At 45.3% G+C, this 13446-nt stretch overlaps 1 protein-coding gene across 1 annotated transcript; it reads left to right on the plus strand.

Moving 5' to 3' along the window:
* The first annotated feature begins 1283 nt into the window (after positions 1-1283).
* LOC121453309 (protein CTLA-2-alpha-like) lies at positions 1284-13114 on the plus strand. Its single transcript, XM_041659975.1, has 5 exons — positions 1284-1392; positions 2053-2189; positions 2475-2597; positions 12053-12113; positions 12925-13114. The coding sequence occupies exons 2-5, from the start codon at positions 2103-2105 to the stop codon at positions 12969-12971; spliced, it is 318 nt and encodes a 105-aa protein (XP_041515909.1). The 5' UTR covers positions 1284-1392; positions 2053-2102; the 3' UTR covers positions 12972-13114.
* The last annotated feature ends 332 nt before the right edge of the window (positions 13115-13446 follow it).

Consider the following 13446-nt stretch of genomic DNA (forward strand, 5'->3'; position numbering starts at 1 on the left):
CAGAGGAAGGAGGAGAAACCCAAGTCAACAGCAGAGAAAAGGTTTTCAATAAAAACCAAGAAAATTCTTATAACCCAATGAAGGAGGTACAAGATCCTTATAGAACACCAAAAAGACAGAACCAGAAAATCAATCCTCCAAGACACATAAAAATCAAAGCACGGGCTGGAGAGATGGCTCAGAGGTTAAGAGCACTGACTGCTCTTCCAGAGGTCCTGAGTTCAATTCCCAGCAATCACATGGTGGCTCACAACCATCTGTAATGAGATCTGGTGCCGCCTTCTGGCATGCAAAGCATACATGGAAGGAATGTTGTATACATAATAAATAAATAAATCTTTTAAAAAAAATCTTTAAAAAATAAAAGCACTAAACACACAGAAGAAAGGAAGATATTAAATAATGCAAAGGAAAAAGACCAAGTAGCATGTGAAGGCAGGCCCATTGGAAAAACACTGAATGTCTCGATGGAGACTCAAAGACACAGAAGGATCTGGACAGATGTACAGACTCTAGGAGACCACAGGTTTCAGCACAGCCAACTATACCCAGCTAGACTTTAAATCATTGCTTGATGAAACCAAATTCAAGCACTCTCTACAAATCAGCTCTACAGAAGGCGCTGGTAGAAGTTAATTTAGCTAGGCATACTCACCAGCCGCTGGTGTGAAAACGACAGATCTCATCTTCTTTGCCCCTTTGCTCCTGCTGCCAGAAGCCATGCTGCAATTACTTTTAAACACAAGTACAGAACACTAAGCCAAGATTAAACCATGACTACTTTCCCAAACCCCAAGCACACTGCAAACATGCAGAGATTTCTTTCATTTTGTTTAGAATGTCGAGCTAAACTTTGTTCCTATTATCTGTATATTTCAATTTGCTGTGCAGACTGGCATCCACCTGACTGAGGAAGAAGCACACACACTCTATACGGCTGTATCCATCCAATTCTGCCTGTAATAAACATACGAACATCCTTAAATATCAATTATCTGTCTAACATGTGAATAATAAAACTGGAAAACTCAGAGGAAAATGTGCATGAATCCACTTTTTTTATTTTTTTCTGTGACATATTAAAATAGAAACACACCAGATCTCTTCACACGCAGTAATTTACATTCTCTGTATTTTTCAGTCACACTGTATCCTCTTTTCTGATGTTTGCTCCATCTGCTTTGCAATCATGCCCTGTTATCTAGTCAGCGTAATGGGGACGTCCGCACAGAGAGTTTCATGTGTCCAGTCCAACCCTGTAGGCCACCCTTTGGGCATGAGGCATCTCTTCCTTGGTTCAGGCAACTCAGATGCTCTTTCGTCATGATGAGAGTTCCAGAGACACTGATGGCCAGGAGAAATGACAAGCGTGTCTAACATCTCTGGTTTGGGGTGGGTATTTCATCCTCTCTGAAGATGCTCCTATGGTCAGAGGCTGCTTCAGGCAAGGCAGACACAGACACCTACCCTTAATTCTTCAGATTGCTGTCAGCAGCGCCTTCACGATTCTTAGACTAGCACATGCTCTCCGTGCAGACACAGAATCTGAGGTAGGAAGGACTGTAGGACACTAGCTGTCCCCATTGGTGTCATCCTGCCATGATTTTTGATGTCCCTGAAGATTTTCTTTGTAACAAACAGAATATTATGTGAGTTTTAGATTTCTCAGAAAAGTCTCGTCCTATAACACAGAGCTTGGGCCTGGGATCTAGTTTGTCTCCTGAGCCACAATGTTTAACTCTGTGACCCAGATGAACTAATTGAGCTTGCACACGATGCCAGGTGGTGGTCCAAAGCCTCCAGGTAGGGAGAGCAACCGTCCAGAGGGGATTGGATTGGAGGCGGGGCTGAGCCTGTGCCCTGGGGGCCTCCTTTGCATTTAAGCAGCTCCTAGACAGCCAAGGACTAAGCAGTCCTAGCCTCAGCCTCTACCTTGGAAACTATTTCAGACACCGGCCAAGGTGCACAGGGCATGAGATCGAACTGACTGATACTGCAAAAATAAACATGTCAATAGCTTTGCTATGGCTAACCCTGCACTTCTTTCTCTAGGTTTGTGATACCTGACTCCTGTTGTTTTCCCAACTATCCTTTGCTTGGAAATGGCTTTGGCTTCTTCACCAGCTAATCCCAGTTTAGATGCTGAATGGCAGGAGTGGAAGAGGAAATATGAGAAAACTTACAGCCAGGTTAGTAACAGAAGCAGTCCAGGGAGATCTCAGAGAGAATGATCTTACCTCTAAAAAGTTCGTGGACATGGACGTGGCTACAGAGACCAGCCGTTGCCAAGGGATTGCCTAAAGACTGGTGTTATGAACTCCAGGTGATCAGTCTCGTTGATCCTCTGGGTGCGGAGGATGTCGTGTCCTGAGGTCCCTCTCCATGGATCCACTTTGCCTGTCCCTACACTTCCTTTGGTCAGCTTGTGTGGGAGTTAATAGGAAAGAAATATTACCTGCTCTGTTGATTTCCAGGATGAAGAAGGCCACAGAAGAATGGTGTGGGAAGAAAATAAGAAGAAAATCGAGGAGCACAACACAGAATATGAACAGGGCAAGAGCAGCTTCTGCATGGGCCTGAATGAGCTTAGCGACCTGGTGAGTGGCGTGTGAATTGTCAACGCTGTGGTTTTTCTTTTCACGCTTCTCTGCTATCTGTTGGTTTTCGATGTTTTGTTTGCTTTTCCATGGAGACTAGTGATGAATTCTGGGAAATGATGACTTGCTCTTTGGACCCAGTATTGGAAGACCAGGAGGTAATTGACACGCGTCTCTTGAGTGCCGTTCCTGCACTTGAGCGTGTGACAGAGGACAGAAATGTGTAGCTGTGTCGCCCACGGTAAACTGGGAAGCCAAGAAGGAACTGGTCTTCACTTACGTCAGCTGTGGATAAACACCCCGTTCCCTGTTTGACTAAGTGTGCAGCTCTGAATTAGTGGCTAGAGTTGATGTTTGATTACGGATGACAGCCTCTCCTTGCTCACTGTAGATGTTCTCTTAGTTTGGTTTGACCGTGGGTGGTGAACACGAAAGGTAGAAGTTCCAGGCAGATCCTGTGCTAAAGCTGCTTTGCTGCTCTCTTTGGGGTTCACGCAACGTGTTTTTCTTCCAGCCAGAGTAGCAGTTGGGATTTGGATGGCAATGCAAAGGCAGCCAGAGTATATAAATTCCTACACCATTGTCTCAGAAGCATGCTGCCCCAAGATGTGCGCTTCATGATGGTGACAAGGTTAGAGCAGGCCAAAAGAAGAAACAGCGAGGGGGCCTCCGCCGTTCTACAGCGAGGGGCCTCCTCCATTCTACAGCGAGGGGCCTCCTCCATTATACTAGCCAGCCTGTCCTGTGAGGGATCCAACACTCAAGACTTTTAAGGTCCACGCTGTTGTGTGAGCACTAAGAAAATCTTACTGATATTTTATTGCATGCTCTGAAGTCCTTTACGTTATCGATTCTAACAAGGATCTTTAAATTTGCTTTAATAAAAAGAGCATACACTGTAATGTCTTAAAAATAAAGCTTGGTTTTAACTGTAGTATTCTGCTTTCTTTCTGGCTTTGGTTCTGTAAGTTTTTATGTAGGTAAAAGATATAATTCTGTTTGATGGTGCAGCTGACTGTGGAAACTGAGTTCTGGGAGACAGTGTCTGTGGCCCTTTTCAGTAGAGAGTCGGGATTCCACCTTTGCTTGAGCTTCGTCTCCAGGGTTTTAGATGCCCTCGTTTAACAATGACCTGAAAGTTTATTTGACATTTTGTTCAACTTAATGATTTTAATTCACCTGGGTTTGACAAGTGAAAATTGTTTGTCTTTGGTGAGAGAGAAGAGACTGTCTTCTATTCCACTGCACTGCACCTGTGCCGTGAAACTCTTTTCTCACGAACGGATCAGAACCGTGTTCTAGCTGAACTGAGGCCTTGTAGAAGCCATCTAGAGACCAAGGTCTGTGGTCACAGGCATGTAGGTCATACGCAAGTGACCCTATCATAACCCAACACAGCCCAGTCATGAAAGAAATTCATACCTGTGTCAGCATGCAAAATATATCTTTTGTGTTCTCCTATAAATTTTAAAGCTGTTTTGTAGTGTTCTGAAGAACACTGAAATTTTAGTCAAAAGGCCATTAGCTACATAACTTTTGATATTCTACTAATTGTTACACCGTCATACCAATCCATGAGCATGGGCCAACTTTCCATCTTCAGGCTTCTTCATCCCTGTTTCTCTGTCGTCTTAATGTTCTCATTACAGAGATCCTTTACCACCTTGGTTAGGTGGATTCCTGGGTATTTAAAAAAAACTTTTTAATTGAATTTTTTTCTTGACTTCTTTCTCTTCAAGTTTGTATTTGACATACAGAAAGCTGTTCATATTTAATTTTTATTCTTTAATAGTTTTGTATATACATAACTAATTTTGTCATTTTCTATCGCCCCAATATACTTTCTTACCTCCTGTCTGTCATGTAAACTAACTTTCTCTAACAAATATCCCTTCTACCTTAATGGCTCTTTTCGGTAAGAGTCTCCCTCGGTTTACTTTGGGTTGCTTGCATATGGCTGGGTGGGAAGCCCGTTGACTAAGACACACAGAGCTCGGTGGATTTTGAAAGCAGCACAATCCTCACTTGAGTGTGTTACTCAAACCCGTATAGCAAGCGAACCTTAAAGCCGCTGCCTTCCAGTGGAGCCAGAACAAAATAGGGGTTTTCAATGGTCCAGGCGTCTCTGTAGAATGTTCTCTCACTTGACTCATGTAATCCAGCATACTTGATTGGACTTCTGGTCTCAGCAGCACCTAAGAGTGCTGTTTGGAGTCTTTGGCAGACTCTGTGAGCGAATTTCAGGAGAGGCCCTTGAGAATTTGGAGCAAGGTTCGATGATGATCACCTTTAGACAACTTCTCTGAAAAATAGCTATGGGCTTATTACTGGCCCTTGTGGGAACTGAAGGCTTGACAGTGGAACACCAATGTGTTCTGAGTTACCATGTGTTACCATGGTACCATCAATGTTACCATGTGATCCGAGCAAGACTTCATGAGTTGAGATTGATGTGACTCACTAAACCATAAAATTAGACATTCATAGATGGAATCTGTCATCGAATAGCTGTGATATATGTTGTTGAGCATATCCTGAGGGAACAAGCGACTTACGAGAAAAAATTGTTCAAATGTCTATGGTTCTTAGATCTATCTGTAGCAATGCCTTTCTAGCCCCAACACGTACCTTTGGCTTCATATAGTCTAGAAAGAACTGAGAAAGTGGTCAGGGTGTGGTACTGATGGTTCTTCACACTGAGCAGAAACCGCACAGAGGGTACATCTACATTATTAGAGCCCCTATCTGGGACAACCATGAACTCAAGAGACATCTTCCCATGGTCAGAACCCTGAGCAAGGCACATGGCCACATATTTTGCTTGAAAAAAAAATGACCAGATGTTCAACTCTGTTCTAATTTGTGGACCATAGACAATGGTTTGGCTCTGTGTCAGAGACTTAGGAAGGAGAATAATTTAAAAATTGGTGAAAAAGATGTTCAGAGAATAAGTATTGTTACAGAAGTAGTCAAGGCCCATTGGCAGAAAATTATTTTCTTCAGATCTAGACAATAGGACCTCTGATGTGAATGGACCCTGTCAGGTCAGATACCTGTCTAAGAGACCATCCCACAGGGAGTCAGGCCTCCCACTCTGGAAGCCAGATCCTCAGTAAGCCAAGCTAAAGAGACAGGAGGAATAATTATCCTTTTAGTGAGATCACACTCTCCTTTCCAGAATTCCCTCCCCTTATCACAGTAGCTCACAAAGCAATAACTCATAAGTGGTTTTGCTTTTCTGTTTCACCCAGAGAAGTATGACTTGCCCTTTTCTCCTTTCTGCCTGTGTTTCAAGCATGCTCTCACTAACACTTTCGGTTTTTATTTGTTTAAAACTCCCCTTCCTGCTCTGAGGCCGCTTGTCCACCATGTGGCTAACCTCCATGCTAAGCTAACTCAAGTGTCACAGCTTCCTGTCCTCTTAACTCTCTCAGTCCTCCATGAAGTCCAAGCCCCCCCCCATCCAGGCTTAGGAAGGTATGCATCCAAATAGACTAGGATCCCCAAAAGCCAGTACATGCAGTAGAGACAAATCCCAGTGCCATTCTCATTGGCTTCTGCACCAATTGTCAGCCGCATTCAGAAGATCCAGACTACTCTCGTCCTTCTGTGGTCTCCATGACAACTTAAGGGTTTAGAATGAGCGTGTTCCCATAAATGTACAAAACAGTCTGGGATTGTGCTCACGGAAAGACAAAACACTTTGTATTCTTTAAACCAAGCCACCCTGTCTCACCATGGCTTCATTTTTAGTAACAAACACACAGTTTCCTTTGTAGAGATATAACTTCCAGCTTTATGTTGCCCACTAAGTTTCATGATCTGCTGTGCTCAACAGTGTTCTCCCCCACCACTGCCCCCCAGATCTACGCAGACCACAGAATAAGTGCCCGAGGATGGGTGCGGCCAGGCACCCACATCTACCTGGCATAACTGAGCTCCTGGGAGGTCCTTCAGGCTCTGCTTGCTCAGCTCTTGGCTCTGGCATTCTCTGCCAGGTCGTCCCATCCCCAGCACCTTGCAGCTCCAGCTGCCCCTTGTGATGAGAGCAAGCCGTAAAGAATGATGTGTTTCTTTATGGGTAAGGAGAGATAAGCAAGTTAAGTGTTCTTAAGAATATTACATTAAAAGTCAATTTCAAAGAATCTAATGTCAACACAAAATTAATTCTTGGAATCGTAGTTGAAAGCCAAGATTTAAAAAAAAAGTCAAGATTTCTGAAAATGATTAAGTGTCAGAAGAATGTTAATTCTATTCATTTCAATTTTTTTTAAAAAAATAAGTTTAGATTGAGAGATTTTATTTACTAAAGAGAACATTTAGAAAAAAAATATGCCAGTGTTGCATAGAAAGAGTTTAATGGAGATGGAGGGATGGCTCCATAGTTAAATGTTTTTATAAACGTGTGGTGTGCTAGCTTTAAAAACAAGAAGAAAATAAGCTTACCACAATGAGGTCATATCCACAAAGAAAGCAATTACATCAAGGACAGATAATAACAAACATTGGTGAGAAAGTAGAGAAAAGGGAACCCTTTCTTTGCTGATGGGATTGGAAATGGTGCCTCCGCTGTGCACCAAAGTCTGGATGCTCCTTAAATGTGGTTACCAAACAGTCCAGGAATGTCAGTCCTAAATATATTCCCCAAACCCTCATGTTCATCATGAATACAAAAATCTTCTACACCAGAATCTGAGACATCATCTCCACCAACACCCGGCTCCTTGGTGGACACCAACTGAGGGTTCTATACTCAATATACACACTGCAAAGCATCTCTCCACACACAGTATAGCCAAGGGCTTGGTCCCACAGGGCTGCACCTGCCTTAGAATAGAGGATGTCACAAGGAAGAGTAACTGCAGCTGCATGCAGTGAGACCCCTGCCTGAATCCAAACATCCTTCTAGAGTTAATCACTTTCCATCTCTTTTGTCTGAAGAAAATTTACATCTGAAGTAAATGAAAGGTTTCCAATCTATATGGAAATGTAGGATGTAATAATGATCTGGGAGTGTGTGTTATAATCAACCTGGTCAGAGCTCACACTGAGCAGATTTTAAATAAGACATGGAGGAGAGCTAAAGCAACTTCTACCATGCATGCAGCCTCTGCCCACAGCTCTGGAAGTCAAACATTGCAACAAGGGGAAGGAGCTTTGTGGGCAGAGCTTCTCTGTGTCTGGAAGCCCCTCCCAAATAACCATTAAAAGTGGATAAATATTATATGGAACAAGCAAATGGGACTTATCATTGTGAAAGGCTGGTTTGGCACATTATTGTGCTGGTTAATTGGTTGGTTCTTCTATTTTCTCCTTTAATTACCTACTTTATTATCATCAACATTGGTTTGGGAAACCATCATTTCATTCAAAGACTCTACCATTCCTATAGAAGCAATTTTTTTCATTTTTTACTAAAATATATTTATATTTCCCCCTTCCCTTTTCTCCCTCCAAACCCTCCAGGTACCTCTCCCCACTCTTCTTCAAATTCATGCCTCTTTTTTTTTTACTGTTATCACATGCAAATGTGTAATTGTATATGCATCTATATTCCTAAATATAACCCGTTCAGCCTGTCTAATGCTACCTGTGTGTCTGTTTGGGAGATGACCACTTGGCACTGGACAACAGGATGGTGTGCTCTCTCCTGGGGAGGACCACCTCTCCTGGGGAGGACCACCTCTCCTGGGGAGGACCACCTCTCCTGGGGAGGACCATCTCTCCCACCCACAGCTTTCCTCAGTTGTCTATAGTTCTGTGTTTAGGGTTGAGGCCTTGTGGGTGAAGAGTCCAAGAATAAGAATATAAAAATGAATATTCCAGAAATAAGAATGTAAAATTAAAGAAATATAAAGTTTTAAGTCTAGGAGAATGAAAACAGACTGTCAGCAGCTTTCTCAGCCAATCAAGGATAAATCAATCCCAGCTATTTTCTTAGATGCTTAAGTTTTTATTTTACAACTGGCTATTCTATTTACAAGGCCCGCCCAGCAGGTCCTAAGTTACTCCAGGGTCTTGAAGAGGCACTGTTGTTCTTTTTTAAAAAATGCTCCAAGATCCCCGCAGCAGTAGGCAGCAGAAATGTTGTAGGTCCCAAATGGTGGCGGCCGGCCATGTGATGGCAGGCAGCAGGCCCTGGGAGCAGCCAGTCCCAGGCAGAAATGGCTGCCGGTCCCAGAGCAGTGGTGGCCTGAGCGGTGGTGGCGGGCCATGTGGCAGCAGGCAGTGGGCCCCAGGCAGAGTAGGCTGCTGGTCCCTGAGCAATGGCTGGTCCCAGGCAGGGAGACACATGGCAGGCGGGCAGAAGACAGAAACATGGATAGACACGACATGCAGGGTGAGGTTGAATGTTTATTCAGGGGGTTATGGAGGAGGAAGGGTGAAGGGGGGGACAGAGAGAGAGGGAGAGAGAGAGAGGAAAAAGAGACAGAGAAGGGGGGAAGCAGAGAAGTGGGGAGAGAGGCAGAAGTGAAGCTGCCTCTCTGAGAGGAAGGTGGAAAAGAGAGAATGAGCTCAGGCCAGAAGCTGAAGATCAGCCTGCCTCAGCGGATGGGGAGGGGAGTGGGTGTGGCTTGTCTCTTAAAGGGACCAAAACCAGAACAGGCACTATCTGAAAGACATGGGGGGGGGGGGGAAGAGACACCAAGCAGTATTCCTTGTCAAGGCATCCCCTTTATTGAAGCAAGTTTTACATCTTATATACTCGTCAGTGAGGAGATTGGGCAGGGGGGGGGGGGAAAGGAGGGGAAGGAAAGGAGTGGCTCCATAGCTAGGCAACAAAGCGGGGCAGTTGTGAGGTCAAGGGCTAGAGCACCTGCTGTTAGTGATAAGCAGCAAACAAAAAAGACACTCTGAGGTGCCACCGGGAGCTTGAGCCTCCAAGGTCAGTATACAATGTCTCAGTTAACTTTGAGTTTTCTGTCTCAAGATTTCCACCTCAAGGCCCAGTGAGATGTGAGAAAGGAGGAGCCTGAAATGGCTCCTGACATGAGACTATGAAAGACTATGGGGACTTTGGAACTTTGATGAAGTGAAATCTGCTTTATGACATTGCTAAAAGCCTATGGGGGGGGGCAGAGAATAGAATGTCATGGTTGGAATAAACCCATAGGCTCATATATTTGAGTGCTTGGTCTCCAGTTGGTAGAACTTCTAGAAGGGATTATGAGGTGGGACCTTTTGGAGGAGGTATGTCACTGGAGGTAGCATGGAGGTCTCAGAACACAGACAAACCTCTCTCTAGGGGTGGGAGAGGAAAAGAAAATGGACAGGACTCTATTTCTGATGGAGTGTGCAGATGGAATTGGAAACAGACACAAAAGGCTGTGGAGGATGGAGCCCATGTGAAGCCTGGCGGACAGGGAGTGATTGTTTGGTCAGCTCTTCCTAGAGCCCTTCTCCACACTCTTTGGAGGCCCAAAGAGGCCAAAGGTCAGAGAGTCCGGGACTTGTTTTTTAGTTCATTCGAGATTATTGTACCTCTAACTCAAACAAAGATCCCACCTAGTTGTAAATCAGAGTTCTGTTCTCTCAAAGCTGTTGTCCACAGGTGTGGCTTGTTACCCGACCTCCTGCTCCTGAAATAGGGAAGTAGTTGGTTCCTACCGAAAACAAAAGTCTAAGGATCCAACTAAGTTCTAGTTCCCTTTATGGAAATAACTTGGGATTCCACCCAGGAGTAACTTGCCTACAGAGTGTTTGGTCTAAGGCATGAGTCAAGGGCCTGAGTGAGGAATGGACCCCCTGACTTTCAATTTGTGTGTTAATGCAGTCATTTTGTTCTGCTCCTACCTTTTGAAGTCAGGGGTATAATAAGCTATTGGAAATTAAACATGGATGAATTTTCAGAACTCACTGAAATTCCCTCCCAATACTATCCTATTTGTCTCTGGGTTTTATTATTTTCATTTGTGTCTTTATATTCTTTACTATATTTCTAAATTCCCATGCATCCACTCTGGAAGAAAGGTAATTTTGTCGAGGCTGGCCCCTGAAAAGAGCCCTTTGTGACAGGGAGACAGGAGCTCTGTGATGTGGACCTGACCCAGCTGCCAACACCCAGAGAGAACTCTCAGCCTTCAGTAGCCTGAGAATAACAGTGTGATTCAGATGGAGAATTTTCTCTCTCTTCTGGAAAGCATTAATCCTTCATGGCTGACCCCCAGCTCCACCACTTGGACAATGGACATGATCCTTGCCTTTGTGTGTGGGCTGGGGCTCTTCCACCTATTATCACCCCTCCTCCACCTTGACTCACCCTCACCTCCACCAGCAGAAAACACCACCACCAAAATCGTAAGTATGCCTTAGGCCCAAACCAATGAAGAAGAGCTTCCTCTCTCTCCAGGCTTCACTTTCCAAATCAAATAGGGGGCTGACAGGGGATCTCAGCCTGAAACAGGACCCCATCCTCTTGAGAACTGGCAGGTAGGGCAGAGGGGAGAGGGGGCTCCAAAATGTCTGCTCTCAGAACATCCATACCTGGGAGAGGCCTTGTGACTCAGTGGTCAGGGGTGGTGTTCCTGGGTTGGTTAGGGACCTCTGAGAAAGGAAAGGTTCTGAGCGATGGTTTCTGTGTTCCCCTCTAACATACAGGCTTATAGGGTTGATCCAGCTGAGATGAAAGGGGGCGATGACCTCCAGCACATCAGGAAGCGACTGCTGGTAGTTCAGAGCTGAGCCTCTGGTTCCTCAGCAGAACTTTGATCAATTACATTCATGGTGGATCTCACAGAGACAGCCCCCATTTGAGTTTTCCAAGAGAAAAAGAACACATATTTGTCCACATTATAGATACGTCAATGGGGCTGGTTCTCTCTCTCTCTCTCTCTCTCTCTCTCTCTCTCTCTCTCTCTCGTGGTGAAGAGGGAGCACAACAAAGTCAGGAAGAAAGTCAGGACTGTGAGAGGTAGGCTACTTCCTTCCCTGGTGAGGTGACTTCAGCCTTCCCCCACCCCTACTCCATGATTACACTGATGAGCTGCAGGACCTTCAAGGCAGCAGCTCCTGGGAAGGAATCCAGAACTGAAGACATTCCCCAGGTTCTGTGCTCAGAATGAAGCTATGGGCAGCCAGGACTGGGTACTGACTTGGGAGGGATGGTGTGGGAGGAGGTGGTGCCCTGTGATGAAGTGGTGCCATGCTTCCTGTTTTGGAGGTAAATTGGTGGTTTGCCTCTGAGACACTTTCCTCTCTCAGAGCCCTGGTCCTTCCCTGCCCTCCACAGGGAGATAATGACGCCTATGGAGGTCCTTAGAAGTGGAGGCTCCTGGTTCATGGCATTGTCCTGCCCAACATGCGTCTTGCTCTCCATGCATTTGGGCACATGGCCTTGCTCATGGATGTCTAAGCTCCTGTTTAACTTTCATTTCTATGGAAGGACAGTTCATTCAGTCTCTGGTAAGATACCTGGTCCCTCCTATACCCACCAATAACCCACTCTCCATTTCCAGCTTACAGAGGCAATAGGGAGAAACCAAAGGAGGAAGAGGTGCTGGATTCACTTCTGCACAGGTGAGCCATCTCCAGTTCTCTCTGGCTCACTCCTGTTGCCTGCTATGTGATCACCCGTGACCAGGGCATGAGGTTATCCTGGGAATAGTGGCTCTCTGGATGGGTGGGATGTGAGTACAGTCCTGAGGTTAAGATAACAAGGTCTCGTAAAAAGCAGAGTATGGAACAGTGGTTGTGATGGGCTGTGAGGGTCCTTCCCCATTCATCTTGTCCCACCTCCTGGCCCCATGAGCTCCTGGTTACAATCATATTGTTGGACCCTAAAGTCCAATTACCGAGGAGGAGTTGCCCCCAAGAGACCACTCTCACACCGCAGTTGATGTAAAAGCAAGAGGATTTAATTCTGTTGCAACAGGGTCCTTCAGCATTCAAGAAGCCAAAAGACCCCGAATGATGACTGTCACAAGTTTTTTTAAAGCAAAAAGCCATAGAAACAAAGGGGGGGAGGGACTCTCAGGTTGTTTTTCAACTATTAGGATTGGCTTATTCAAAGGGCTACTAACAATAATTGGTGTGAGCCAGATCAGGCGAGGTAAGAGGGAACATCTGAGTGTTACTTTGCCCCCTTTCCAGGGAGAGAGTCAAAACATCTGTGGACATCTGTGGGTTATCTTGTGCCAATTCTGGGAATGGAGATCTATTTGGAGAACATCCACAAGAACACAGGGAGATGGAAAGTCCCAAAAATTCAGTACATGCATGTGTAGTTGTTAGGTTCCTGGGGGAGCAGGGGGAAGGACTAAGGCTGAGAGGCCTCAGAAATGGCCTCAGAATTGTCCTAGAGTTCTACAATATCTCCTGTCTCTTACAGCATGCAAAAGAGACTTGTCAACACCATCAGCATTTGGCAGCACTTAAGATGCCTCAGGTGAAGCATTCAAACCAGAAGCTGCCAAAGCCCATCTGCCACCTAGGCAGCCCACAGAGGCATCTGTGGCCACCAGTTCATCCCTAGAGACTTCCTTTGCTTCTCGTAATAAACACCTGTTGCCCAGAGATTCTCAACCCGTGTCACCCGTCCTGCTGAATTCCTCACAGATTACGTCACAGTCATCTGTACTTGCCTCTTGGCCTTGACTCCTGGATGCCATTCACCACCACCACAATGGGCACCTTGCTGCCCATCTCATCCTCTGGATTCTGTGACTTGTCCTCCACCTATGACAGATCTCAGCATGGCAGCTCCTCAGTTTGATTGGAAAATACTGGCAACCTCAAAGAACACACATCTGCCAGGTTTGCCTTCTCTCAGGCCAGTCACCTCAAGGCCTACCTCAACCACCTCAGGCCTTGACCATTTAAACAGGTCTACCTCAACCATCCCAGGCCTTGA

Source organism: Microtus oregoni, unplaced genomic scaffold (genome assembly GCF_018167655.1).
Source record: "Microtus oregoni isolate MIOR12 unplaced genomic scaffold, Mior012 000011F_ref0000422, whole genome shotgun sequence".
Taxonomy (NCBI): domain Eukaryota; kingdom Metazoa; phylum Chordata; class Mammalia; order Rodentia; family Cricetidae; genus Microtus; species Microtus oregoni.

What these genes read in the sequence shown, in the direction of transcription:
- LOC121453309 (XM_041659975.1), top strand. Translation starts at nt 2,103, where the DNA reads ATGGCTTTGGCTTCTTCACCAGCTAATCCCAGTTTAGATGCTGAATGG. An exon ending in ATGAGAAAACTTACAGCCAG is followed by an intron (nt 2,190 to 2,474) that starts GTTAGTAACAGA and finishes GTTGATTTCCAG; the next exon opens with GATGAAGAAGGCCACAGAAG. An exon ending in TGAATGAGCTTAGCGACCTG is followed by an intron (nt 2,598 to 12,052) that starts GTGAGTGGCGTG and finishes CTCCATTTCCAG; the next exon opens with CTTACAGAGGCAATAGGGAG.